Source organism: Sparus aurata, chromosome 17, assembly GCF_900880675.1.
Source record: "Sparus aurata chromosome 17, fSpaAur1.1, whole genome shotgun sequence".
Lineage (NCBI taxonomy): Eukaryota > Metazoa > Chordata > Actinopteri > Spariformes > Sparidae > Sparus > Sparus aurata.
The window spans coordinates 32,936,296-32,962,731 of NC_044203.1; the positions used below are offsets into that span (position 1 = coordinate 32,936,296).

The window sequence follows — 26,436 nt, forward strand, 5'->3', positions numbered from 1 at the left end:
GATGACTGGGGAGGAAATTTAGCTTGTAAGTGTATTTATTTAGAGGTAAAATAAGTGTTGATTGTTAAGAATTGCTCCAGTTTTGTAGTGTTTGACTACAGTAAGTTTGGCTGAGCAAAGTTGAATATAACATTAGATCCAGTGGGTGTTTTCAGTATTAAAAATGTGCTTTGTTCCTGCCATTTCCCATCTCGCTCTCTCTCACATCAGTTCCTGACATCACTCTGTTGTCAACTGTCCAATAAAGGCACAAAACACCAGAAGAAATTATATAAAAAACTAACTATTTCTTAAATAAACATCTACCAGTTACATCTAAGTGTCAGTATATTGTTGGTGACTAAAATGTTAGAAAACTGATGTCCACATGATGTCCACAACTTAAAATAAGATCCAGTTAGTAAAATCCCCTTATTGGTGGAAGTCCAGCAGGTCATGTGGTATTCCTGCCGAAGAATGGAGTCCACACTGAATCAAAAGGTTTCCGTTCATTCGCTCTGTGTGCTTTTGTTTTGAAGGTAACAGCTCTGCAGGTGGATCCCTACCTGTCATTCCAGCTGGGCAGATACAGGAGAAGGAGTTGGGGCCGTCAATACAGCGGCCCAGTCTGCAGGGGTTGGGTTTGCAGTCATCAATGTCCACCTCACACCTTTCACCTTTAAATCCATCCGGACACACACACAGGTATGCCCCGCTGCCGGCAGGGAGGTTGACATTGGTCACGCAGGAAGCTCCATTCAGGCATTCACAGGAGCCCACAGAGACCTGATGGAAAGAGTGGAGAGTGTGGTTACACACTATAGATCATTAGCACCCTCTAGTGGGAGGAGAAACAAAGAACTGTCAATGGAGAGCCAAAAGCTGTAGTAGGCACTTTTACATCCCCAAAGAATTTCACTTATGTGAGCAAAATGACACATTCACCCTCCCTCAGTATTCAATGCTGAGTTGCTGCCGCTGCTGTACAGGTAGTTGAGGCCTATGGCTGCAGTCAAACTGCTCAACCTGCTTAACTTGTCGCTTAGTAAACTAAATAGTCACAAGGACTTTAAGCCAGTAACAAAAAAAATAGACCAATAAAAAATGTGTTGTTTTCTCATTTCTCAGAGAATTGTAGTATAAAATGTTGAAAGAAACAGTATCCACATTTGTAATGATTTGTTTATCCACAAAAGTGGATATATAAACAGAAGATTATTTATAAATAATGTACAACTTTTGTTAAAATTGACACACAACATGACAAACAAATGAACAGTAAGCTAAGGATAACCTGTACGGAGGCTCTGGTCTCAGCGTTACAGTCGTCGGTCACAATAAACTGGAGAGTGTGTGTGTCTGTAGTTTCGGCCGTAGCCTTCCACATCAGCAGGCCGGCCGGAGACAGAGATGCTCCTTCAGGACCTGATTCCAGGGTGAAGAGCACCAACGAGCCCTCGGGGTCCCGAGCTTGTAGCTGGTAGATGAAATTCTCTCCCTGAAAGGACCGGAGATGAAACGGCATGGACTGGAGCACCGGGGGCTCGTTCTCTGATAGGAAACACAGCGAAATAAGGAATAAATAAGAGATTGAATAAACCAGTCAAGTGAAACAATGTGGTGACTGACAGACAGGATGAGAAGGTGGGAAGCAGAGAAGTCGAAGGTTGCAGGATTTACACAGATGAAAATGGGACAAAATGTTGATTTGATTTGCTGATTTTTGCTACAATAGTTTGAAAGACTTGAAGTTTGAGGAGACAGAATCACGTAACAATAAGTCAGACAAATCACAAATAAAATAACCACGATATAATACAAATAGAATTGAATAGAAAGTGCGCTCAACCTAAATTTGTGTTACAATAGATAGAATCAGTTTAATCAATACTGTCATGCTATAATCGGCATTTAGATCAGTGATTTAACTTAAATAAGGTCAAAGCTACATAGTCTGTCATCTCTCCTGAGTGAAGCAAAGCACCGTTTGACCTACTTTAAGTTGAAGTTGGTCAGAAAGTGTAACAGTGAGGTAAGCTCTCCTCGTATCAGCGCCGGGGGAATGAAGCAACTTCAATGGCTCCAATCTGCACAGAGCTGCTCCCAAATGATCAAAACAGCCCCGAGCAACGAGCAGAAAAACTCAGTGATGGCTATCCAACCTCACCTCTACTGAGGGAGTGACACATCACAAACTTTTACATCGGTCCAACAACGTGTTCAGTGGACTCTAGATTCCACATGATATGAAGGAGCTGTGAGACAAACCAGATGAGAAACAGCGACGTTTCAATGTACGTACTCTCTGCTACGGACCAGGTGTGTTTGGACGAGTCTGGGCGACATGTGAGACAAGGGCTGCTGGGATTGGACTCCCCCTCGCTGTAACACAGGCCGTCGATGTTGCATGTTTTCTCCTGGGAAGCAAAGGCAACAAATAACAGAAGAAAGAATATCGTGAGTGTTTCTTTCTCTTTGAAACAAACTGCCTTTTATAGCTTCAGACATGCTGTTTGGTGGCCACTTATCCAGAAATGTAACCTTGACCTACTTCAGTGAGCTTCATTGTGTTTATGTAAAGCAGAAAGCAGGAGAACAAGGACAGTTCTGTTCAAACATTTGGTTTGATGAAAACAAGGCTAATTGTTTCCTGTTTTTAAGGAGACCTCACACATTCAGCAAAACTTAATCACATGCAGATCAGTAGCTGCAGTTGGATGATAAATGTTCTGCTTATAAAATATGTCTACATCCAGAAACAATACTCAATTATACAGAATAATACAAATCTAAATAATCTAAACCAACATATCTATGCAAATGTATAAATATTCAACACTAACCACATTACAAACACGCAGGTAATATACAGTTTTTAATAGTCTCTCCAATCAATTGCAAAATCAAATTAAATGCAAAAAGCGCTGCTGATTTCTTTGTTACATGTCTCGAAGCAGAATCCCAATTTTCTGATGGATGCTTCGAAATGTCTGATAACAGACAGCGTCAGTGAATATCTCAGTATAACTCAGTATAACTGGTATTTCTTCAGGGCATGTGTGCATTTTTTCAGCAAGTTTCTGCTTGAAACTAACATTCACATGAAGCGTAAACATGACTGTTAAAGTCCCCCTCCAGTCAAATCTGTGTTGTTATTCTTGTTTCCCGCAGTCGAATGTTTGAGCTTCACTGTGTAGAATGATGTGTGTGCAGAGTTTGACACCAGAAGACTGTTTTCACATTCATTGCTTAAAGTGTAAATGTTCTCTGTGCTCACTGAAAAGCTGTTTCCAAATGCCTTCAAGCGTGATTTGTGACATCACATCTTGCGAAGGAGACATCTTGTGTCCAGCAGTTAAACTTGTCAAATGAAAACGGCTGACAGAGGCAGTACAGTCGAATGCTTGTGGAGGGCGCCCAGTGACCGGGAGACATTAACCTTATTCAAGCATTCACATTCAAGTGGTATCTACTGAAGCTAGCATGCTAACCAGCTAGCCCTGTCGACCCATCCCGGTCCAAAGCTCCTGTGCTAGCGCTGTCAACTCTAACTCTTCCCTGATCCCCGAGCTCCCAGTCCACACTGCTAGCTGCACTTTTAACTGAGCTAACTAGCTAACAGCAGCGACAGACTGCAGCAGTCAGTGGTTACTCCAGTGATATGAAGCGCTTTATCCCTGCTGGAAAAAAAACAGCATAGACCAGCACCAAAACACAACATATGCTGGTCTTGCTAGTGGAGCTCCAACAACGGATGCAGAGTTTTGGAGCAGAGCGTGAGTGAAGCTGCGACACTTAAAGGATGAAGGGAACCACGCTGAGAGGGGAAATTCATCTTTGGAGATATTTCAGCTTTTTTGATCCATGCATTAAATTACTATCACTATCAGGAAAGCAGTCTTACCCTCAGGGTGCAGAGGACTTCAGTGTCGAGGCTGCAGATCTGACAGGCTCCATCATACAGAGTCAGTATCTTGGCGTTACTGTAACTGTAGCCATCATTGGATACCTGCCATCAGCAGAAGCTTGGTTACTGTGGATCACTGGGAAAAGCATTGAACAAATAAACTGAGCTGTAGTTGCTCACATTTTTTAAATCCATCCATTTAATCCCCCAAAATGTAAATAAAGTACATTGTAAAATCAAAGACTAATGTAATTTGACCTTGAGGTAAACCTTAGAAACAATCTACTCCATGCTGGGAAGGTCATCCTCAGTGTGTTCTCATGTTTACCAACTGTTGTGAAAAAAAATATCCCCCCACTTAGCTGTGTTTCAGGCACTCGGCAGCTTGAGTAAGCCAATCAATTTCCACCATTTCATGCCGCTGAGTCCATTTTCCTCCTAAACCACTTTGAAGCTGAAGAAAAACCTCCAACTGAACCCTGTCGGCAATTTTCCACGACTGCAGGCGGCAACAACAAAAAACAAGCGTCACATCTGTCTGCCTTTCACTACTTCACTGCAGATTTACTGTGTTATCTCATATTGGGAGATTCTGAGATAATGAAATATTATGCAAAATAAGATTAACGTTAATCCATAAGAGGATCTCGTCTCTGTATAAAGACAAAAGAGGAATCAAAGCTGAAAGAGAGAAAGCTGAGAGAAGGACACCAGTCCAGTCTCACCAGGATGGATATTCATGGATGCTGGAACTAATGGATTGATTTCACCACTGTGCATTCGCAGAAATGGTTGGAGACATGACTAACTTTGATCTGCCAGCGAGCCAGTGGTCTGTTTGTCGCCGTTTCCAGATCCTGGTCTGCAGGAGCCGGGCTGTCCTCCAGAGGGAGCTGGCACTCCAGAGCTGTCACATCCAGAAAGATGGCCAGGACAAACTGGGGCTCGTCCAGAACCCACTCCCCATCCACGAACTTCACAAGAGACACAGCGGAAGAGAGGGAGAAGGACATAAGAGACACAGAGGGGGAGGGAGGAAGGGACAGAATATCAGTCAGCACTTTGTAGTTCCAACAACTGAAGAAAACATGGATGCAGTGCCAGAACAGAGGATGCAGGTACAGCAGACCCACTGTGTTAATAAAACAGGAAGCAGAAAGTACCTTTTCTTTAACAAACTCACACTTGAGCTCGTAGGAGTCCTTGAAACCGTGACCGTACACCTGGACGGTGGAGCAGTCTCCCTGTCGGACGTCACACAGACCCTCCTTCTCCAACTCAGTGATCTCTGGGATCTGGTCTTCACAACATCAACAATAAAAAACACAGACGAGCAATTTACTGCACACCACAAACCACGCGTCAGCGTATCATAGAGGTCCTGTGGAAAGACGCACCTGCAAGTCTATCAATCTAAGACTCGTGTGTCTGTGTCTGTATGTATGTTTAGTATTTTACCAGACAGCATGCTGCAGTCATATGACCCGAATCCTGGGAAGCAGACGCAGCCCCACTCTGAGCACTGGCCGTTCCAGTTGCAGTGATTGGGGCACTTGAGGACAGCCAGAACGTCCTGGTACTCTTCCTCTCTCCTCCTCTCTTCTATCAGCCTCCTTTCACACTCGTTTTCCAGCAGAGGTAATGTCGCGTTCAGCCATGACACCTCATCCTTCAGCTGTAGGTCGGTGACACACATAGAAACCGCATGGCTGATTATTGACTCTTGTAACAGGCGCCTGCAGCCTAACGCTATGCTGGAGTTTGCCACGGTCTGCTGGCACTGAGTCCTGGCCTGCTGCTCCGTCAGTCCAGAAGGTGTGGGCCACATTAGGGAAGAGTCCGGCTGAACTGCTGCTTCGTGGTCCTCAGGGAAGAAGTAGGTGAAGCCCTCCAGATCGGACTGGCTGAGGCTTTGGTGCCGAGAGTTGGAAACGTAGCGGTGATTCTGTCGCCTGCCTCTCCGTTTCTTGTGGTGAGCTGAGGCTGAAGCTTCTTCCCTGGAGGCTCTTAAGGGGAACTGATCCTGAGTGTTTAGAATGGACTGGCCTCGCGGCAGCGACTGTCTTTCGTTCCCTTCACCTCGGATTAGTTCCACTGAGCTGATGTACTCAGCGGTGACGTCCAGAGTGGGGATGACACCGGGGAGATGCACGTTGCCATGATGAGAGCAGGTGGAGTCGGAGGAGGTGGCTGGTTGAGATCGGGCTCTTGGAGATGTGAGACGGGGCTCTGACTGACAGTTACAATACTTGCGGGGGCTCAGTGTTTCCAGATGGGATGGCACGGTGTCAAACAGGCTGTTGCCTGGAGGGAGTCTGTGAGACAGAAAGAAGAAGATGTCAGTGAAGAGGGAACAGGGTTTGACAGGATGGTCTCTGATTTAACCTGACAGAAGGCCCAAAAAAGTGGTGACAGGTGGGGATGAGATTGAACACTGTACGAGTTACAAGTTATCTTAAAGACACTCCAACAGTCACCGACCTCCATTCAGAGATAAAAGCGTGCAGATACTGCAGTGTGGCGCCCCCTGCTGAGTGGAAGTCGTTGTCTGACTGTCCGTCATACGTCCCACATAGACCCTCAGTGTGGCTCCAGTCCGAACTGGGGGCTCTCAGTGTCAGACTCATTCCCCAGTCAGACACGTCTGCACGAACAAACGCTCCAGACGAGAAGGTCAACTGTGGAGGGACAAAGATTCAGAAGCATCACATGGAGAAAGTCAGCAGGTTTTCTTCAACGAGCAGCCAGCGGGGCAAGCAGACGGGTTTGGCAAAGCATAAATCAAGATTTCCTCCAGGTATCATCTCAAACAGTTAACTGATGTGTTAGTTTGCTGTCTTAGTAAAGGGACGGTTTTCATAAATTCAACTTCCTTTATTGCGAGAATTCAGTCATCTTTCCCCTTTGTTTCCTCTCACACCTCTGTTGACCTCAGACCAAACCGTTTAAATATTGCTGTAATTGCTTCTATAAGGTGTTGTGGCATTAAGTAGCTGTAAGAGTGTGTTGAATGAAAAACACATTGGCTTCAAAATTATTCCCCCCTAAAAATGCAATGATTCTTTGTTTTGCTGTAAAAAAAATTGAGCCTTTAATTAACAGAATGATACATTCATGTTTTAGTCTGTTCAAAATAATGAATTATGAACTAAAATGTATACAAAGTAAATTTAATCATTTCAGTTTTACTCTAATATCAGATTTATCAAGCGAGTCGTCCTCACTCACCGTGACTTTGCGTCCCTGGTAGGACTCGGTGATGCGAATGCCACTTTTGCTCAGGTCTCTGTTCTTCACCGACAGGTGAGGTTTGGTTTCACCCAGTTCTCCGCTGCACATGTCAAAAGCGATAACATCGCCGCCGTCCCTCACCACGAAGCCGCACACACACGAGGCGGCGTGGACCAAGCTGCCACACTCCCACTGACGTACGTGGACCTCAAACGGCCACAAGCTGCTCTTGTAGAGCACAAAGGTGCCTATTTGGTAGTTTTCATATCGCCTGTAAATTAACAAAGAAAAATATTTAGAGAATCTTTTGCCTTACAGCTCCTTTTGTGGATCATTACATAATGCAGCGCAAAACAGACAGAAAGGCCAGAAAACCCCAACTGCAAGTACATTAAGTACAGTTCATGATACATCTGAAGTGTTCTGATTAACTGAAGTACCTGCCATCAAATGTGATAATGTGAGGGTCAGTGAAGGAGTAGCAGTAGGCTGAAGGGACGTCCTTCACTGTTATCTGAAATGAGAGATTAATTTAATTCCTTTTTAAAATAAAATACTCCATATATTTGAGCACAGTGCAGGAATGAACAGTTGGTTCTTCTTTGCATATTTAAAAAAACAACAAGGTCATAAAAGCAGTTAAAAACAAGCAGAAATCCTAAGAAGACAGCTTTGAAAGATTGTTACTTTAGAAGTAGCACAATTGTTTACCTCAACATAATCAGGTGTGTATCCATTCCAGAGGTAATTCTGTGTGTTGATGGATTTAATGGAGATCTGAGTTGTCCTGTTGCCGTCTTTGACAAAGTCTGTGACGGGGCTGAAGTGGATCAGAGCTCGGCTACAAACCCCGTCCCTGCATGGGCCCCGGGACAGATCCACCACACAGGAGGACAGAGACAGATCTGTACCTAAAAAACCCTCATCTGCAACACAGCAGGGGGTCGGGGGGGGGTTTATTTGCATGATGATTAAAAAGAACAATTAACATCAGCGCTGGACTTCTGACACCTACAGTCGTCCTTTTATTTTTCTGTGCCAGTTTGGATAACGTTTCTTTTAGACGTGATGGATTTATAATGAACAAACAAGTTCAGCAGGAGTAGATAATGTCACTAATGGGTGATACATTTAAGATCTTTAACCAGGTTTGTTATTTTAAAGAAGTTAGCCAGGAACACTCGAAACTTTGTCAAGCTTTCCACCAACTCACCACAGCAAGTCGTTTCAGCTGTCAATATGAGTGGTTGCTGTATTAAAACTGAGACACCTGTAGTTGTTTTTTTACTTCTTGCTAAAGTTTGTTTCTTTCAAACATTACAAAGGATTTGACTGATAAATCTGCCACAATTCTAATTAGAAACTGCATTTAACCTCTGCTACATTTAGAAAGCAGTAGAAACTAAGGGGTTAGTTACTGGTTTCAATATAAACTCAGTTACCTTTACTGTTTGTGCTGAGCTGCAGAGACAGTGTGCAGTGTTCTGTAGAGGAGGAGGACTCGTCCAGACACGGGACAGGAACTGTGCTCTCAACCACCAACTCGTACAGCCTCCCATCCTCAGGTACGCTGCTCTCCTCTGGTCTGAGCTGCACAGAACAGTAATAAAGCCTTATAAAACTGGTCACACTGTGACTTTACAGAGAGCAGCTTGGGGGTTCAGTAGCTTGCCCGAGGACACTATGACATGCAGATCAGGGGAAATCGAACCAGCGACCTTCTGATAATGAGACGCTGGCTGTACCCCTGAGCCACAGCCGCCCTATAATAAGCCTAACGACAGAACCACACATGCAAATACATATAACAGAAATAATAAATGATCAGTCTTTCCTCCAAATTAGCCTTTGTAATAAATTAAATGTCAGATTACTGTGACGCACCCTAATCCCTGCAAAGAACTCCGGACTTTCCACTGAAACTCCACGGACGTCAGGCGAGTCCAAGAAGAAACTGGAGCTGGAGCAGTAAATCTGACAGAGGGAGAGGGAGAGATCTGTTGACTTACCCGAAAGATTTTTTTTAAAAAAGAGAGAGAGAGAATGAGAGAGCAGAAGGAACCACACAGCAAATGAAAGGGAAAAAAATCCTGGATGTAGAAAATGTTTTATCGTTAAGGCCAGGTCACCCACACGACCAGCACACAGTAAAACAAAACGACATGTCGACAGGCTTCGATAATAGTTTCAGTCACTGTTGGGAAGTTCAAGAGCTAACTCTGATTTATACCACTGTCTGCTCCAGAGCAGGAAGCCAAATGAAGAAGGTGTATTAAAGCACTCCTCATTTTCATATCATATCTAAAATGAGGTTAGAACGGTCGTGACTGTTTCATTACCACTCATCGCCTCTGGACCTGATTTGTTTTGTTCTTTTTTTTCTCACTTTGAAACTAAAATGGACTCAACAGAGATCATGTTTAACGACAGCAGCCCCTGCTTCAGACCTTGTCCCCCAGACGGAGGTTGAAGCCGTCCAGCTCGATAAAGGCGGAGGTCTGGATGGTGGTCTCCTGTTTGAGCTCCTCCTTCCTGCCCTCAGGTGAGAGGCGGGACCAGGCCACCACGTAACCCAGCGAGCTGTTGGAGCTGCTCCCGAAGCTGCACTTCAGGTAGACGGTGTTTCCTGCGACTTCTGAGACGATCACTGGTGCAGATGGACTGGGAGGCTGCTTTGCTGACGGGAGAGAAGCAGAAATATATGAAATTTTACGCATAATTGTAGAGAAAATAAAGCCAATAGATCTGTTTTCTTTTATGAGATATCAAAAAGTAAATGTAGCATGAATTCATGTAGATATTCAGCGAGGACTGTTCTCTGTGTAGACACGTGAGATGGACAATCACAGAAACCTGAATTCTATTATTTAAACCAAGTTAATGAACATATTCTGTGATATTCCATGCAACTGTGATTTCTTTTCCACCTCTGCCAGCTTCCCAAAACCTGCCCGGGTGTAATTCACGACCTGGCTGAGGGCCGTCGCCATGGAGACGAGGCCCAGCGGACACCGGGACACATGCTCAGCTCATTAAGAGGAGCGGTGAGGGGGCCCGACGGTGCATTCCTGACCACATGGCAACTCCCTGACCTCCTGATTGTTTTGGTGTTTGACCTAACACGAGGAGACAAGCGTAAGCCGTAAACAGAGCAGCAGGATTCTCACTTTTACATGTTCCACCGACGTTCACCTCGTCAGGGCCGCAGGGCAGCGACGTCGTGGCTGAAGTGTCTGACATCTCTGTTAGATAGATGAGGGAGAGAAATAGCAGCAGCCAATTATAAAGCAACGTTTATTAACTTCATAGATTATTCTACATGGCAGAGAAGAGCCGACGTACACTTTGTTTCGAGGATCTTATCTGGGAAGTACTTTAGTTTACGCAAAGTGCTGGTAGTGATGTGCATCCTAGAGAGGAAGAGGAGGCCTCCAATCTTTTACTAAACTGGCTAAAACATGACAGACTTTGCTGTGCCTTCATCTATTTTATCACTTTCTGTACAGTAGTGCTTTGCTTAAACTGCGTCCACAATCTGAGATTCAATCACCAATATGATGAGGATATGAAGCAGCAGGTCTGAAGGAGAGGAGAAGAAAGATGCTGCCGGAGTGAAGCAGACAGTAATAAAGTGATTCACATCCGTCGAGGGCTTCGGTTCTAGTGTTGACGTTCAAACAGCAGCGGTTCCCCTGATTCTTAAACCTAATGCCATTCTTTGAAGCTTTAAGCTCACCGATACCAACCTGGGTTTTACTGGGTACTGGAGCAGAAAAGAAATCAATGGAATCGCACATCACCACTGCGTAGACAGAAGTAAAGCTTACTTACTCAACTTTTCATATAATCACAATCATTTGAACCTAAGCTGTTTGTCTTATTTTAATTAAGTGATGATTATTTCTTTCAAATATGAATCCTTCTCCTCCGACATACCCTGTGCACAGTATCCCATGCATCCCTGCGTAGGCTGGAGCAGGTAAACGTAGAAGTCTCCACAGTTGCGGACGGTGACCGGGATGCGGAACATGCAGCACTCTTTGCTGCTGCTCGGGAAGAACTGCCAGGCAGCGCAGGCCGTCAGCTGCCTGACTTCCAGAGGCCCCGGCAAGGACTCGCCCTCACCCAGCGACAGCCACACTGGAGCCTGGGTCCCACAGTGGTTCACCTGGATGGTTATAGACAGATACAGGGAAGATGGAGGGGAGACGATCAATGACAATGGAAGTCTTACACTTTTATTCACAATGATGAAAAAATGCACTTGTTTTTTCCCTCGAACAAAACATCCTGATTTTTGTTTCAAGATGAAAGTTTTGTAACAAATAATAAAGAGGAATAGAAATGGGTAGTACAGACAAAACTTGGCCAGTTAAGCTGATTCTCAAACGACCTTCTCAGAAACCAAAACGTCACAGAAGGAAAATGAACCAATTAATTTACAGAAACAAAGTTTGAAAAGACCTAAAAGAAGACAACATCCAAAAGCCATTCTCTGTTTCCAACAAAGATGTCACCAAAGTACACAACTACCATTTGATAACACGACCCACGTTTTTAAAAATCTGGATATTTCTTTGACAAAGCCACAGTTTGATGCCGTTAATTCCGCCTTTGAAAGAATCTTTGGCCTGACAAATCTTTGCCATTTATCCGCCATCATCATAAAGACATCGCATTATTATGTAACACATGTTCACAGCGATCCTCTCTTCCTTCCTCCGCCCACTCCTGTGGATATCCATCACCCAGGGAGAGCAGCGATGCCCTGGGAAGGCGGAGGGAGGCTGACACTTCAGATGGATCCTGCAGGCTCCTCACAGCGGGCTGTCCGCAGGAAATGAGACACATTCCAGCTCTCCTTGCACTCTCCTTCATAAATATGTACACAAACACACACACACACAGTGATAACTGTATGTGTCCATGAGTGCATATGTTGTCATGCTCGCACACATGCACATCCTATTTTGACTGAAACAGTCAGGTGAAGGCGGAGAGTTTCTCAACGTGAGGTCACAAGAGAGAATCCAAAGACGGATGAATCTGTATTTGTGATTAACAAACTAAACATTTCGCACGTGCTTCTGAAAAAGAGAATTGAGAACCGACTTGATTGACGAGGTTTTTAGAGACTAAATGCTAAATATTGTAACTGACGCTTCGAAGATTTGAGTTTTTCCTTTTGTAAATCTAACTTTAACAAACGTTTCTGCCAAAGAAAAATACAGCCAGATTTTATTCTCGGCGAGTCAGAAAAATCTCTCTCCAAACCATTGTTTGGAGTGTACTAACATAAGTTTGTAAGCCTTTTGTGTGATAACATTCAGGACGATGCAACTGAGGAGCTGAAGTTGTGCCGGGAGTGGAAAAGTGGACTTGTAGAAAGACTGGCGGCAAGTTGAGTGTAAAAGCCTGTTGATGAGGAAACTGTCTGGAAGGAGGCCTGTAGACTCAGCAAACATTCACTCGATCTGTACATGAGGAAGAATGGTTTTCTGGCATTTTGGGAAATATGCTTATTCAAGTATTTGGCAAGATTTAGATGAGAGGATCAATACCAGACTGGAACTATGGGACCACTGCTGGCTCTTTTCAAACAAACAAGCTCATGCTAAATTAAGCAAATAGTCTGCCTGCTATAGTTTCATACACAGTATAGCGTACAGACACGGCAGTGCTACTGATCTTACAATGAGTGCAATATTGGTCATAGATAACATTACAAACAGCGTTAAAGGGTCACAGCAGTGGTTTTACACGCAGCTTAACATCAAATTATTTATATTTTACATTTTTGCTAGTAAATTTGGATGCAGGCTACGTGCGTTTTTAAATTTTGCATGTCTTTTCTACTGTTCTATGCAGCTACTGACTTCAATTAATGTCTTTCAAACATGAGAACGACTCAGCAGAGTTCAAGTGCAAATTTCTGCAAAAGGTCAACACTGCATTACATTATAACACTGATGTAACTTCGGCAAACACTGCATGGTGTCATATAGATTCCAGTCATTAACATGCCGATGTAATAAACTTATTATAGTATTAAGGGTTACACTCATATTTAAGTGAATGGAAGCCAAGGGTTGTGTGGGAAGTTAGGAAAAATAAAACACTGTTAAAATTAGCTAAAAAACCCGCTGGAATGGTCCTTTAACATCATAGACATCACTTAATATACCCGATCGACAGTATAACAGAGACACACACGCTTAGATGCATTCTTCATCCTCCAGTGTGTCTTTAGAAGATGTTTTATAAAAAGAGATCACTTACCTCCACACACTGGGTGGGCATGCTCGCCGGCTTATCAAAAATCTGAAACTGGTACCATCCCGGAGCGAGGGAGTGGTCGCAGATGAAGTCCTGCAGGGAGGACTGCTGCAGCCAGCTGGAGCTGAAGGTGGTGCTGCGGTAGGGGTTCTGGAGGATGGAGTGGCCGCCTGGCGCGCACTCTGGAGGGGGAACTGCAAGTGCAGCCAGAGAGATAATATAAGCACTGGACTCAAACCAAGACTCTCTGTACAAATGATGGAGAATATGGAACGCGTTCTGCGGGACAAATAGTGAATTGTGGACATTCACCGTCCAGCTGGTCTGGATTCAAGATTTCAAATTGAATTTCAACGCTGCTTAAAAAAGTACGGTACTGCTCGGTGTTTGATGTTAGCACACAGAGCATGACATGTGCTGACATGAGAGAGAGAGCTTGATTTTATCATTTAGGTGATGAATACATTCACTGAATGAGACATGAACAGGAGTAGAGCCAAACATAAAACAACACACCACTGAGCAAAACTATGATGAACTTATTTCAGGAACATTTCATATTAATAGTAAAAAGCCTGTATAAATAACTACGATGAAGAATATAGTATATGGAGTATGGAGAAAACCTAGAATGACAGCCAGTTGAGCCAAAGCCCAACGGTCCCTTTTACAGAATGAAGCTTCATCCAATATCAAATACAACATATACAAATCCACTAGATCCAGATTTGTATCTGAATCCTCATGAAACTGTACTCACTCGTGTCCATTACACTCAAACAAAGTGTAGATACACAATGATGAAGATACAAAGTTCACTTACTCCAAAAATAAAACTGCACATTTGCTGTTTCCAGCTTCTGAAGTTACCGTGCAGGATACTGTATTTAACGGGTCTACCAGGCTCAGATGCCTCCAGGTCACAGTCCCTGTTGACAGTCGCTGTCAAATGTATGGATGTCTGGAGACAAGCAAGAATGTGGGCGCATTGCGCACGGGCTCACTGTCTGTCCACGCTGGTGACAGTAAAGAAAACAAAAGGAAAAAAGTGTGATGATAGGTGATGCTGAGGTCCAGATCCAGATCTGACACAGTTTCCAGGGGAAAAAGTCAGAAGAGGTCAAAACCTCAGTAACACGTCGTACAAGAGACAACTTCATCAGGGTCATTCATGGTTTTCATCGGGTGTTTTTTCACCCATCTGACGACCTCATGGCCTGTGAAGTTCAAGAAAGATTTGATGATGTTCTTGTACGACAACAACTGCAATAACGAGCCTCCTCTTGACTCCAATAGAGAACAACAAATCCCCAAATCTCCCCATTTCACATGACAAGACTGGAGCTGAAGCCGAACCGAACAGCATAATTAATTTAAATCCCAGCAAAAGCCGACTGTTAATGTCTCTCTGGTCCATTCTAAGACATGTTTTCACATGAGTTGTAACACAAATGGAGGAAGTTCTTGGTATTCACCAGCTTTTGGTAAATACCTGTTGGACTACTCTTGATAATCACGCAACAAAAACCTCCAACAATCTCGCACTTGTCAGTTTTAGGTCAAATGTGAAATTAAAGCAGCAGGGCAACTATTGTGTAAATCCTGAATGCATTTCACAAAGTCCAAGTCTAAATGATATCCTCTTTAAAGGAAGGTAGAAGGAAGTCCTAAAACTGCTACAGAGAAAGGAAAGGTCAGCAGGTTAAAGGTTAAAGGGAGACTCTTAAAAAAGCAGTTTGAGTGCTTGCGGATGATTAAAACAGCCAATAAGCCAATAAATCGAGCGTAAAACATTCTACATCTGCGTTCGAAACTGCAAGACAGGAGGATGCGTAGGCGACCTCTACACAGTGACCACATGGACTTTTTCCGTGCATGCCCAGAACATCAACGGCACCCATCTACCGAGCATCAGTGGTATCCGTAAAAGATGCGGAGCCATCTCAAAACTCGACAGATATTAAAACACAATAGCTACTCCAGCAACGTCCGGTTCACCCTGCTGCCGTCTGCCAAGAGGTACAGAAGTATCTGCAGCTGTACCACCAGACCACAGAGCAGCTTCTTTCCCTAGAAAACAGCTTTACTTCAGCAGCATCGAGGGACTACAACTTGCAATCTGTCGTGCAACTCTGTGTTGTGGAATGACGAATGGATAAATGTTGAAACTACGAAAGGATGGAAAGAATCAAACAAACAAGATCAAGACTTTGCGACCGACTCCCGACTCCTGAATCAACGTCTCCATCTTAGATTTGTTCAGCCATTCAAACAGGTCTGTTGTTTGAAGTGGCAGAAAGTGAGACACTATCCAGATCTATTTCCAGACCTTTGAATTGCTGCTGACATTTTATATTTTTCAGTAATAATGGAAGTGAAACCGAGTGATTCACTCAGTGGGTCTGGTAGCACAACTAATGTCGACCAGGGGTAGAAATTAGGGATGGATGTCACTTCAAACGCAAGATCTGGAAGTAAAGGCAGAATAACAGATGTTAGAATATGATCACCAAAAGCCACAAAAGTGAGAGCAGAGAGAAAAGAAAGCCATCCAGGCTGTAACCAAGAGATCCCGGCCTCGGCTCCTGAGGGCCCCCGGCCAGAGAGATCAAGTGAAAGGTGATAGCGCGACTCGGTCCGCCACAGCAGTGACACGCAGACGAGCCGCTGAAGGAGACGACAGAAGCTGTCAAAGCTGCCAGTGGACATCCTTCATTCTCAACACCTGGTCGCTTCAGTCCTCATCAGCTGGACGGGACCCGGGAGCTGAAGGCCCACGAGGGCGAGGAGACGGTGAAATACTGCGTCTGTTACCAGTGACAGCACAATACATTACACCACTGACCGTGAGACTTGGAGGTATGTGGCCTTGGATGACAGTTACATGATGGATGAGATGGTTTGAGCTTCTTTACGGAAGACGCACAAAAAACCCACCAGAGGAGTCCGAGAACTAGAATGATTAAATGTCCTTTTTCTTAATTAAAACTATAAGGTTTGTAAATTGTGATTTTTCTTTGATTGTCAAACAGCAGTCATCATCATCATCATCATCAGAGAGTGGGTCAACAAGATGTCTGTCCATCTAACAGCGCGCACACACCCACACACACACACACACACACGCAGTTTGTTCTTACCTGTCTGCGCGTGCATTGCGTGACGAAGTAAAAACACGACGCACGGAAGAAGTTTCAGAACAGTTTCAAGCCTCATCGTCCTGCACCGACCAGCGCTCGACTTTACAACCACAACCAGACCCAGCGCTGTGACCGACCGTCCCGTGTTCTGCTCGGAGCAACAGGAGCGCAGCCGTCCTGTCCCGATATCCGCCGCAGAGCGAGTGGGAGCGGGAGGGAGTCCTGGCTGGAGGCTGGGTTCAGGTCTCTTGTGGTGGTTTTGGAGGACTGGAGGCTGTCGGCTGATCGCAGACGCCGGACTGCAGCGGCTGACCACAGACTTCTGCGGGCTGCAGCATCACAGTGTGTTAGGAGGGGCATCTGCGGTACACCTTCTCATGACCCACACCTCCACACATCTGCACACATCTGCCACCGAGCTGCTGCGCGAGGGGTTTCACTGGAAGAGACCGCACATCAAACCCCCCATTCAGAAAGTTCAACACGACTGCAAATAACCTTTATTTACATGATCATGAACTATGAATATGTTGGTTTTCACTTTTCTAATTTAGCTTATTTGTTGGAGCTGAAAAACGACTGAAAAAAACACATTTTGAGATACTTGTAAATATAATATTTTATAATTTTATAATGCTGTAAGTGGATCCATTCTACATATTATGTACTTTTGCATATTTAGCCAATGAAACTATATATGTATGTTTACAGTAAAGTACTTTTACACTGGTCATTTTATTTGTTCTCACTTCTAACAGAAAATCAGTGTTTTACACAGAAGCCATATACATAGCCATAAACATCATGACTGTGATGATCATTTCATTATTGATTATTTAGCTTATTATGTTCCCAATTAATCAGTTAAACACAATGAAATGTCACAAAAAACCTTTAAAAATAGCCTTTAAGTGCCTTCAAGTCAGTCAATCATTATTTCTATCTCTCACCAACAGGCTACTGAACAACAAGAAAGCAAAGTTAAAAATCTAGAATTTAATTTGAGAAGTGAAGTAACAAAGAAATCCATCTTTCAAAAAGTAAATCAAATAAATATACATGTATAAATTCTTGCCATTTAAAAGTCAAGTTGACAAAGTTGAAAAAGCAGGTCATAATGCATCTACAACAACTAATCTGTAAAGCATATGACCTACATGCTGAGAGCTGAATCTGGTGAAACACCATAAACATAAATCTCTTCTTTCATTTTGCTTGTTTTCTGTGTAACCTTTAATATCCAGTCATCAAGACATCCACGATATCTGACAGAACGTCATCAATCTATTCAGTCTGGGTGTTATTCAACGAAGCTTCGCCTCTCAATCTGTCGGCACCCAAATTAGTTTTTCTTTCCGTTTCTAAAGGGGGAAAAACAGACTGTTTGTCTGATCATGGGAGATTGCTGCTGGCCAGCCAGTGTTATTTCATTAGTCACCACTCCAACACCACTAAAACAGATGTCCCACACATGCTGCATCTTTCAGGGAAACAGCCACAGCCAAAGAGTGGGATTTTGGATAAGCCAGATATCACATTCACCACTTTTCCAAACCGCTCGTTTTCCATTCTCGTGCTTTAACTGCAGCCGTGCGACTCGGATATAAAGTTTCACTGGCAGGAGCAGAGAAGCTGGAACTGATCTCTTCAGAAGAGAAGCTCAGAGAAGAGACAGAGGAAGTGATGGCTCAATCCTCACTGTGAAAAAAACAAACAAAAAACTGATTGTGGAGGTATTTTGAAAAAAAACTGAGCTTTGGTTTTCAGTGGCGCATTCAGGGATGAAGAGTAGAAGAAGCATGGGACCAAATATTTGTTGTTTTGCTCTTTTTTAGGCGACAAGGATGAGATGTTCTGATTCCTCCGTGTTGTCCTCAAAAACAAAGTACATCAGTATACATTCAATCTCTCCTCTGTGGCTCTTCACAAGGTTTCTGCCATTTATTGAAAGTTAAAATGTCTTTTTTGGAGGTTTGTTTGTCCTTGTTTGAATCACACAGATTGTAAAACCCACTGAGACAATGTAATGCAGAATCCAGATGTAATTTCCATTATTGATTAATCTGCAGATCTTTTTCATTTTGTTTTACCTATAAATGCCCACCATGGTTTCCCAAAAGCCCTCAACCCTTAGGCACTCGGTTTCACAACAGTTTTCTATCTACAAGCTGCTTTTTCAAGGAGGGATTAACTCTGGTGGAGAAGTAGAGACTCGTGATTTCTCCAAGTATCAGCGGGAGGACTATTCTTTTTAAATAAAGTGGATTGTTAAAGTAAACCGTGAAGTTCCAATAAAGTCAGTAAGAGAGTATTCTGTGATTGACGATGAATAAAACCTTTGGACGATCATTTCTGCAGGTCCAGTGAGAACCAATGGGAAGCTGACAGCTGTGCAGCTCGTAGACTGCTCCGGTCTTCTCCCAGTGCAACATGGAGGTGCCTGACTGTCTTGTTGAGACGCTCGTCTGTTTGACTCCCGGGCGGAGGAGGGATATAACCCCTCCCTCGTAAATCTCCTGGACCATCAACCTGCTCACAGCCTGGAATAGCCATCAGGTAAAAACCCACTTTCTTCCCGTCTGCTTATGCTTCGTCTTACACAATCAGAAATTAAATCTCCGTCGGCCTGCTGGATGGAAAACATGAATCTATGTCAAGTAAACACATGTACACAACTCGTATTAGTTTGTAGCTCGCATGTTAAATCGAGGGAGCAAAGAAGTGGCAAGCAAATGGGGATAATTGCCTTGTTTGAGACATGAAACTGCACACGAGCTAATTTTGTGCAATTTTCTCTCATTACAATCAGCTCTGCGAGAAACTGCAAAATTGCAGTGTCCCCTGGTAATTGCAAGATCAGCTAAATGATGCAGGGAATGCAAACTGTATATAATTACCTGACAGGAAAATGATGACAAGTGGACTGAAGGCGAACACAAGCCGAGCAGGACAGCACAGGAAAACGATTCAAGCGTAGATAAATCAGTCCCGAACTTGAGTCCAAAACCATGTTCTGAAGATCCAAACATGACCGCACTTTCTGGGTTTCGTCTCTCCGTCTTCCTCATAGTTGTCTTTCTCCATCACCTGCACGAAAAAAAAAAAAAAAAAAAACACTAGTTGAAATGAATAATTCAGCACCTGTACACAAATAAATCAGCACTCTTATTTACAGCCCACCTGAGGCTGCTCATATTCAGCAAAGGGTGAAAGTGCTTATGTAGTAAACAAGCACGTTGGGATGATGGCGCTTCCCTACCGCCTTTGTTGGGCCCCTGCGGAGAAGATTTGAGCGACACCATGTAATGATTCCTCAGCTTGTGTCTTGGCTAAAATGTGCATGGTGTTTTGGCAAACAGTGGTGAAAGAAGTGCTTAAGATGCCAGTGAAACTTAATGTTAATCATTCAGGTGGTAAACTGGAGAAAGTTGACATGTGTGTACAACTCCAGTATAGGGTTAGGTGAAATGAACTTAAACTAATCATTGTGAAGAGGAATTTGTTATTTCCATATTCTTATTTTTGGGTATCTGATGTCTTTATCAGATACAGTGCAGTAAAGAAATGACCACCAGGATTCTTTGCTTCTAGAACAGCTGGAGAAGGATAGACATTAGAAAAGAAGATGTGAGGAAAAAGGAAAAGGAAACAAAGTATCTGCAAGGCTGTACTTTGAGATAAATCCCATGTCAGCATATGGCATGATGACAACAATGAGCTGATTTTAGCAGCTGTAACATTTACCATGTACACACCGAAACCGAACTGAAGTAGACAAATTCAAACAGATGAAAAGTTAAGGGATCAACAAAGTGGTTAAAATTCATCCTGAAAGGAACGTTAACATTTGTAACAAATTTAATGGCAAAACCATCCACTAAAAACAACAAATGTCAACCTCATGGTGGCACCAAGCGTATCCACCATGATGTTACTCACGGGTTTATGGGCTACGGCTTTGAAGCCTCAAGTTTGGCGTTACAGCCATCGTCATCTTTTCGGAGCCAGAAGTGACCATATTTGGACGGGAGGGTGGAGCTTGGCAGGAGATCGTATTTGGATCCGACTAAGAACAGGAGGACATGTTTATCTTGTCTATCAGGAGGTAACGAAACCTTAAAATATGCCCTGCTTTACCCCTTTTTTTCTCCTCTAAATGGGAACATAATTAAACAGATTAATGACTTTAAACCAGTAGAAGACTGTTAGAGAGAATACACCTTTAAGGTACTTCCACATTGGCTCACTTTTCAGACACATCTTCTGTGTTTTTCACAGGTAATGGGTTACCCTAAAGGAAAGGTCAGTAGGTTTCGTCCTCGGGGCAATATCTCCAATAGATTTAGTCTGGAACACATGGATTGCCATTCATGGAGCCACATCACTAACATGGCTAAGAAAAATATGGAAAGAAGGATTAAAGTAAATGAAAAGGAGAAATGAAAACAGATGAAACAAAGATTATATTGATTTATATGAATTTTTTGAAAAACATATTCCATGTTGTGAATGTAAAATCTGATCCGCCATGTATTTCAGGGTTTTCAGATACCTGGGTTTCTTTGTTTTCCCACATCTGGAGAGCAGAAACACGTCAGAACTGCTGAGTGTGGGGGTTTGTTTTGTGCCGCAGAAGGAACTGCTTTGTGTTTAGTTACTGTAGAGGACACAATGTGACCTCTGAGCAGCTGGGTCATGACACAATCTATTCCTGCTTCAACCCCCGACATCCAGCCTCCCATCACATACCCCAACCCAGACTGCCTGCTCAACACTCTGAAGCAACAATGCAAACAATGTCTATACAGTCTCTAATCCAGTAACAGACTGAATCCCCAAATCCTGTCAGAGTGAGACAGAATCGAAGACCGAAACAACAATCGTGAAAGAAGTTATAGGTGACATCTGAGTCTTAAAAGTTACAGAAAAGATCATCTCTCTTTAACTGATACTCTGGAAATAGTTAATCACTTATGGAACCTTAAGTGTATGTAGGAGTTAAGGGAAGAGGTGTACTGTTAGGGTAAACAGAAAAAGGCACATCATCAGTTTGTACGAGATGTATGACATTTCATGATTTATCGCTTTTCGTTGATTTACTGTATACCCCCTCTGAGCTGAAAAGAAAGTAAAGAGGAAAGGGAAGGAAGTGCTTTTGATCTGACAAATCTCTAAAAACCCGCTGTTGCCTCAATGACAGTGTTCAAACAACAGTAAAAACAGATGGAGGGCGTTCAGACACTGGAAGGGAATATAAGAAAGCCAAAAAAAAGTAGTAGTAGTTTCCTCAGCCCAGTCTTTGATTCTCTGTTTCAGCTGCTTTCCATTTACCTCAACAGTTACGAATACATAACTTAATACCTCCTGTGGCACAGCGTCATTTATCTGTGGTACTTTTTTTATTAGTGCTCAAACAACTAGGCTCCGTCATGCTGTCAGAGTGACATGGAGACGTCAACCTCAGCAACTCGGGCTGTCACGTCTGACAAAAGGCTCCTGTAATTGTTTCAGCTGAGCCACTGATTGCACTGTGGCTGTAAATGTCACTGGATACAATGAGAGGAGGCTTTCAGACACTGAGCTGAGGGGCCAGAGGTCGAGAGGAGCCTCTGAAGGCGGCAGCCCCTGGTTTAAACAGGGGCAGCGAGGTCAGCTCCTTCACAGGCGCTGTTTGGTCTCAGCTCGGGTTTCCTGTTGCCTTTGCCCCCTCGTGTCAGCTGTTCGAGTCGGTACGAACAAAGTGACTGCTGCAACAACTGTCTGGAAAAACTCTGCTGCACACAGATCAGTGTTTACATAAGGGGAGCTCCGCTGCTTACTGTCTGGCTCCTGTAAATCACAGTTATGACCTCTGATGTTGCAGTCTTTCTACTATAATGATCTCCCATAACAATTTTGAACCAATGCACTGAATAAGAGCCTGTTTATATCTGCATTAACAATCACAAAGTGGACAAAGACAATGTCTGTCAGTTCAAACCTGGCAGTAGAAAGCGTCTCAACATTTGTCCCCAGTGACCACTTGTGATCAGACTTCACTTCCCTGCACTATATGCAAATAAATACGTATATCACTACGACACATGGACAACAAAGAAAAATATCCATCTTGGCTAAATGCTCCACTGTCTTCACCAGCTTGTCACTAACTTCATCTACCTTTCTGGCCGTGCTGAAGCAGTGAATGAATGACTGCTTATGAGAGAGACGTGAGAGTCAATCACAGTCCACTTTAATGCTACAAGCTCCTTTCCAGACTAATTCCCTGACTTTGCGTGCAGGTTTAGTCAGTAAAATCTCTCATGTCACGTTGGTAGACATTAAACAGCTCTCTCCTCCAGCGATCGCAGCTCGGATCTGGAAGAAGCATCATCTCTGCATGCCAAGTCCTGGCCTTCCTCTGGAAACTCTGTACATACTGTTCACATTTATGATGCTGGTTTAGTACCTCATACAGTTCTTTCAAATTCACATTTCCAACCTCCAACCTTTATTCCTCCCAGTCTACATGAGAGCCTGTTCACCTCTCACGATGGACTGAATCCTACTCTCTTTGCCATCTCTTAATCTCTCTATAGTGTAGAGAGTATAAAGAAGTTATACAAATTCCTCTGTTATAAGAATTAAAGTAGCGCTTCATACCAAGTGTTTGAGCTGCTGACTGCCACCATGTGAATAATATGCTGCCATCTAGTGGAATTATTCTGACATTACAAATCCAGACACAATTGTATGTGTAAATTAAACATGGCAACTTTAACGGCAACTACAAATCAAGTCCTGAATTTTGTCCCCAGATGGAAAATCACTCAGTGCGACTGTGTAAACAGGATTTCTAGTGTGACTCAACACATACAATTTTCTGATTTCAGTAAGAGCTTCAGGAAGTTCTGGCACTGCAACTGATATAAGAGTGTCAAAATACCAGATATGTAACTATCAAACTAAATAAAGATTGAAGGACAGGTTTTAAAAGCACATCGACTGTATCTGTGTATCAGTTTTTTACCTGAAACATCTGGGTATCAAATAGAGCGGTACAGTAAAAGGATTTTCAAAAGGGCCCTTTGTTTGCTCTGTTGCTAAGCTCCTGTTTTTGTTAAATGTCCTACTGAGCTCTGCCCACTTCATTCTTTTTGTTAAGACTAAAGGCGCTCGTTACCAAGCAGCCCTTATTGTGTGCTGTGTCTCTAATCCACCTTTGTGCCACTGTCTGCAGCTTTCTCCTGGGGCCATAAGAACAAACTAGTTCAAACTCTGTGGATGTAAACTCTATAGAAGTGACAGGTCAGGACATATCTCCAGGAAATTCAAGGTAAGCCAGTACCTTTGTTGTCAGGATGGCTCCATATAGTTTGTCGCAGCCACTGTCCTCAGTCTCCTTTGAGGAAAAAATGAAATTCTCTGCAAGCCAGTCTCTCTCTTTTGCAAGAAGCAAATGGTTCGCACTCCCACAGACTGAGAGTCAAAGCGTCGTGTGGAGCATCAAACCACCAGATTTCTCTCTGAAGCTGTACAGATCTCTGTCAGATCCTCAAAAGAAAGACAGAAATACACATTCAAATCCAGTTGTACTGCACAATAATGAAACAAAGAGGAGAACTGGAGTACTTCTACCAAAGATTTTACATGAGAGTTACCAAAGGGAAAATCCTCCAAAGTTCATCACATCCTACAAGCCTCCTGATGCTCTGGAATCTGAGCTGATGTTTGTCAAGACGGGGAAGTTCCCATCTGGATCTTACAAGAACCCCAAACCTCATGACTTCAGACAGGTACGGCTCTGTGAACAGAAAGAACTTTATGCATTATACCTTCTTCTGTATGTCTGTCATCCCTATCTTGAACATGAAGGAGAGGCGAGCATTTTCAAACTCATTTCACCTTGGAGAGCAGCACCCAACTCTGTCCTTTGTAATGTTTGATTTTACCACAAGATGGCGATAAACACAAAAGTAAAAAAAAAAACTATTGACTTTTTGTCACTTATTTCAGCTTAATGAAGACATTCCAGACATTGTTACTTCATATGACAGAGATCCTGGCAACCTGAATTTTAAATTAAAGCACTTGGACATCAGTAAGTGGATGAACTTTTGACATTCCTTTCATACTTAGAGTTATGTTTTGATGAAATTTTGTTTTAGAATTTGATATTATAAATGTTCTCATTTTGCTTCCAAACCCCAAAAAACATTTATTGTGTTCATCTCTGTACTGAAAAGAATAGACAAGACTTGTTTAACTACGGCAGAACATCATATAAAAGCCTGCTCCGCTACATTTTTAAATAGAGTTGTAATCACAGATGACCGGATGAATGACTGTATTTTCTTTTACAGTTCGGGCAACTAGATCCGAGTCAGACTTCAGTTCAAGAGACACCAAGAAAAGAATGGACACCTTTAAACCTGCAGAGCCCAGATGGGATGCGAGACTCGTCCTTCCTCAGCCAACCTGGCCTCCAAAATCAGCTTCCTACACCGTCAGTGGCATTTTGCCTTCGTGCTACTTTTACTATCACAGTATGATGTAGTCAGATGTTAATCCTTATGTCTAGATGTACAGGAGTAAGTACTGAAAAAATAAATCAAACTGAATTATAAATTATTGATCCATATTTAGCTATATAATGACTCACTTAGTTTGACTAAAGCTGTTTTATTTTACATTAATTAGTCGTTCTAACAGAGAACGACTAATGTATTAATACATTTAATACATTGAACTGACGCTGATTGTCTCTTTCACAGAGGCACCGACGAAGAAGAGGAGCATACAGCGCATTCTTGGACCGTGTGGAGGAGAAACTCTCAAGATCATGGAAAAATAGATCATGACTGTCTCTTCTTAAATTCATCTTTGAAAATGATTTTTTACATGTGCATGCTTGACTTTACCAATATGGTGTACTGTTGAAAATAAAATTGGAATAAGTGTTGAATAAGCATGAAATTCCAATGAACAAGCCGAAGATAAACAAATCAGCTTGACAAGATATATTTGTGATCATAGAAAAGCCAAAAAAAACGAGTGCACATCTGAGAACACAACGTGAACTGAAAAGGACTGAACAGATCTGACGTATTCAAAGATTCCTGTCGCTCTAATCTTATGGCAGAAGACATGCAGTGACTGTGGTGTCATGAAGGTCAACACACCACTTTAGGGAACCCACTGGTCTACTGACAGCTGCTCATTCGGTACTGCAGGAATGATAAACATGTGAAGCCTGCACATGTTTGCAGCATATCTGAGGGAGCTGCACATATGTGTTTCATGTGTCATCTGTGACTCTGTGCTTAACTCGCAGACTAAATATAAAATGAAACGAATATCTGTCACTGCGTTGAGCCACATGACCTGCAGGCAGGCTGCCATGTGTTTTTCTAAGCTTATTGCAGCATGGCTAATAAATGTTCTATTTACTAGTGTCATTGTGCTTTACAGTGCTGAGCAAAAGTCTTGAGGCAGTCAGGGAAAATGCTAGACATTGAAAACACAAAATGTAGCCAAATACAGAAAATCCTGGGAACACAATAAGTTTCATCCAAGTCTGCTAAATAAATCCTCTCCAAAGGAAGCTATATGATATAAGCACTTCACTTCCTAAAAGAACCATCACAGAAACTGCGAAAAAATATGTTTAACATATCAACATATTAGCTACATAGCATGAATATACACTAGAATATATAAAATCAAAACCAACATGGCTGTCACCTCCGCGCTGAGCTAGCTAAGATGCAAGACCAGCTCTATGAAGTTTCATCTTCACAATGCTACTTTTTTGATTTTTGAAACATAAATTAAATCCCTGAAGTAAAAAGATTATAACTAAAGTCGGCCTGCAAAGACGGACTAGTGAGTAGATAGATCATGGTGCTGCATCGTAGTCAACTG

At 42.9% G+C, this 26,436-nt stretch overlaps 2 protein-coding genes across 11 annotated transcripts in view; one reads left to right on the forward strand and one right to left on the reverse strand.

Moving 5' to 3' along the window:
- Window positions 1–26,436, reverse strand: part of vwde (von Willebrand factor D and EGF domains) — a 33,346-nt gene that overhangs the window by 6,232 nt on the left and 678 nt on the right. Inside the window, exons 1-22 of one of the 9 annotated variants that reach the window (XM_030395147.1) lie at window positions 23,861–23,996; window positions 19,431–19,620; window positions 18,870–19,162; window positions 18,076–18,231; window positions 16,534–16,972; window positions 13,397–13,587; window positions 11,054–11,285; window positions 10,285–10,359; window positions 9,565–9,794; window positions 9,002–9,091; window positions 8,560–8,707; window positions 7,829–8,043; window positions 7,558–7,631; window positions 7,115–7,388; window positions 6,368–6,564; window positions 5,345–6,201; window positions 5,050–5,186; window positions 4,696–4,860; window positions 3,884–3,988; window positions 2,282–2,396; window positions 1,274–1,530; window positions 546–765 (exon numbers count right to left, since the gene is read on the reverse strand). In XM_030395147.1, the coding sequence (XP_030251007.1) occupies window positions 546–765; window positions 1,274–1,530; window positions 2,282–2,396; window positions 3,884–3,988; window positions 4,696–4,860; window positions 5,050–5,186; window positions 5,345–6,201; window positions 6,368–6,564; window positions 7,115–7,388; window positions 7,558–7,631; window positions 7,829–8,043; window positions 8,560–8,707; window positions 9,002–9,091; window positions 9,565–9,794; window positions 10,285–10,359; window positions 11,054–11,285; window positions 13,397–13,587; window positions 16,534–16,609 (3,658 nt within the window). In that variant the 5' untranslated portion in view covers window positions 16,610–16,972; window positions 18,076–18,231; window positions 18,870–19,162; window positions 19,431–19,620; window positions 23,861–23,996. Of the gene's footprint in view, window positions 1–545; window positions 766–1,273; window positions 1,531–2,281; window positions 2,397–3,883; window positions 3,989–4,695; window positions 4,861–5,049; window positions 5,187–5,344; window positions 6,202–6,367; window positions 6,565–7,114; window positions 7,389–7,557; window positions 7,632–7,828; window positions 8,044–8,559; window positions 8,708–9,001; window positions 9,092–9,564; window positions 9,795–10,284; window positions 10,360–11,053; window positions 11,286–13,396; window positions 13,588–16,533; window positions 16,973–18,075; window positions 19,163–19,430; window positions 19,621–19,713; window positions 19,809–20,472; window positions 20,539–23,860; window positions 23,997–26,436 lie in introns of those variants that run through there. The other 8 variants (XM_030395150.1, XM_030395151.1, XM_030395146.1 and 5 more) reach the window with 8 other exon arrangements.
- On the forward strand, window positions 23,681–25,477 carry c17h7orf78 (chromosome 17 C7orf78 homolog). 2 transcript variants are annotated; one of them, XM_030395158.1, is made up of 4 exons: window positions 23,681–24,308; window positions 24,529–24,613; window positions 24,876–25,018; window positions 25,287–25,477. In XM_030395158.1, the coding sequence occupies exons 1-4, from the start codon at window positions 23,874–23,876 to the stop codon at window positions 25,371–25,373; spliced, it is 750 nt and encodes a 249-aa protein (XP_030251018.1). In that variant the 5' UTR covers window positions 23,681–23,873; the 3' UTR covers window positions 25,374–25,477. The 2 variants fall into 2 exon arrangements, with proteins under 2 accessions (XP_030251018.1, XP_030251019.1); XM_030395159.1 differs by lacking the exon at window positions 24,529–24,613.

Excerpts from the sequence above, each read along its gene's own strand:
- c17h7orf78 (XM_030395158.1), top strand. The coding sequence starts at position 23,874 with ATGGCTCCATATAGTTTGTCGCAGCCACTGTCCTCAGTCTCCTTTGAG. Across the intron at positions 24,309-24,528 it reads AACCTCATGACTTCAGACAG|CTTAATGAAGACATTCCAGA; the intron begins GTACGGCTCTGT and ends CACTTATTTCAG. Across the intron at positions 24,614-24,875 it reads ATTAAAGCACTTGGACATCA|TTCGGGCAACTAGATCCGAG; the intron begins GTAAGTGGATGA and ends TTTCTTTTACAG.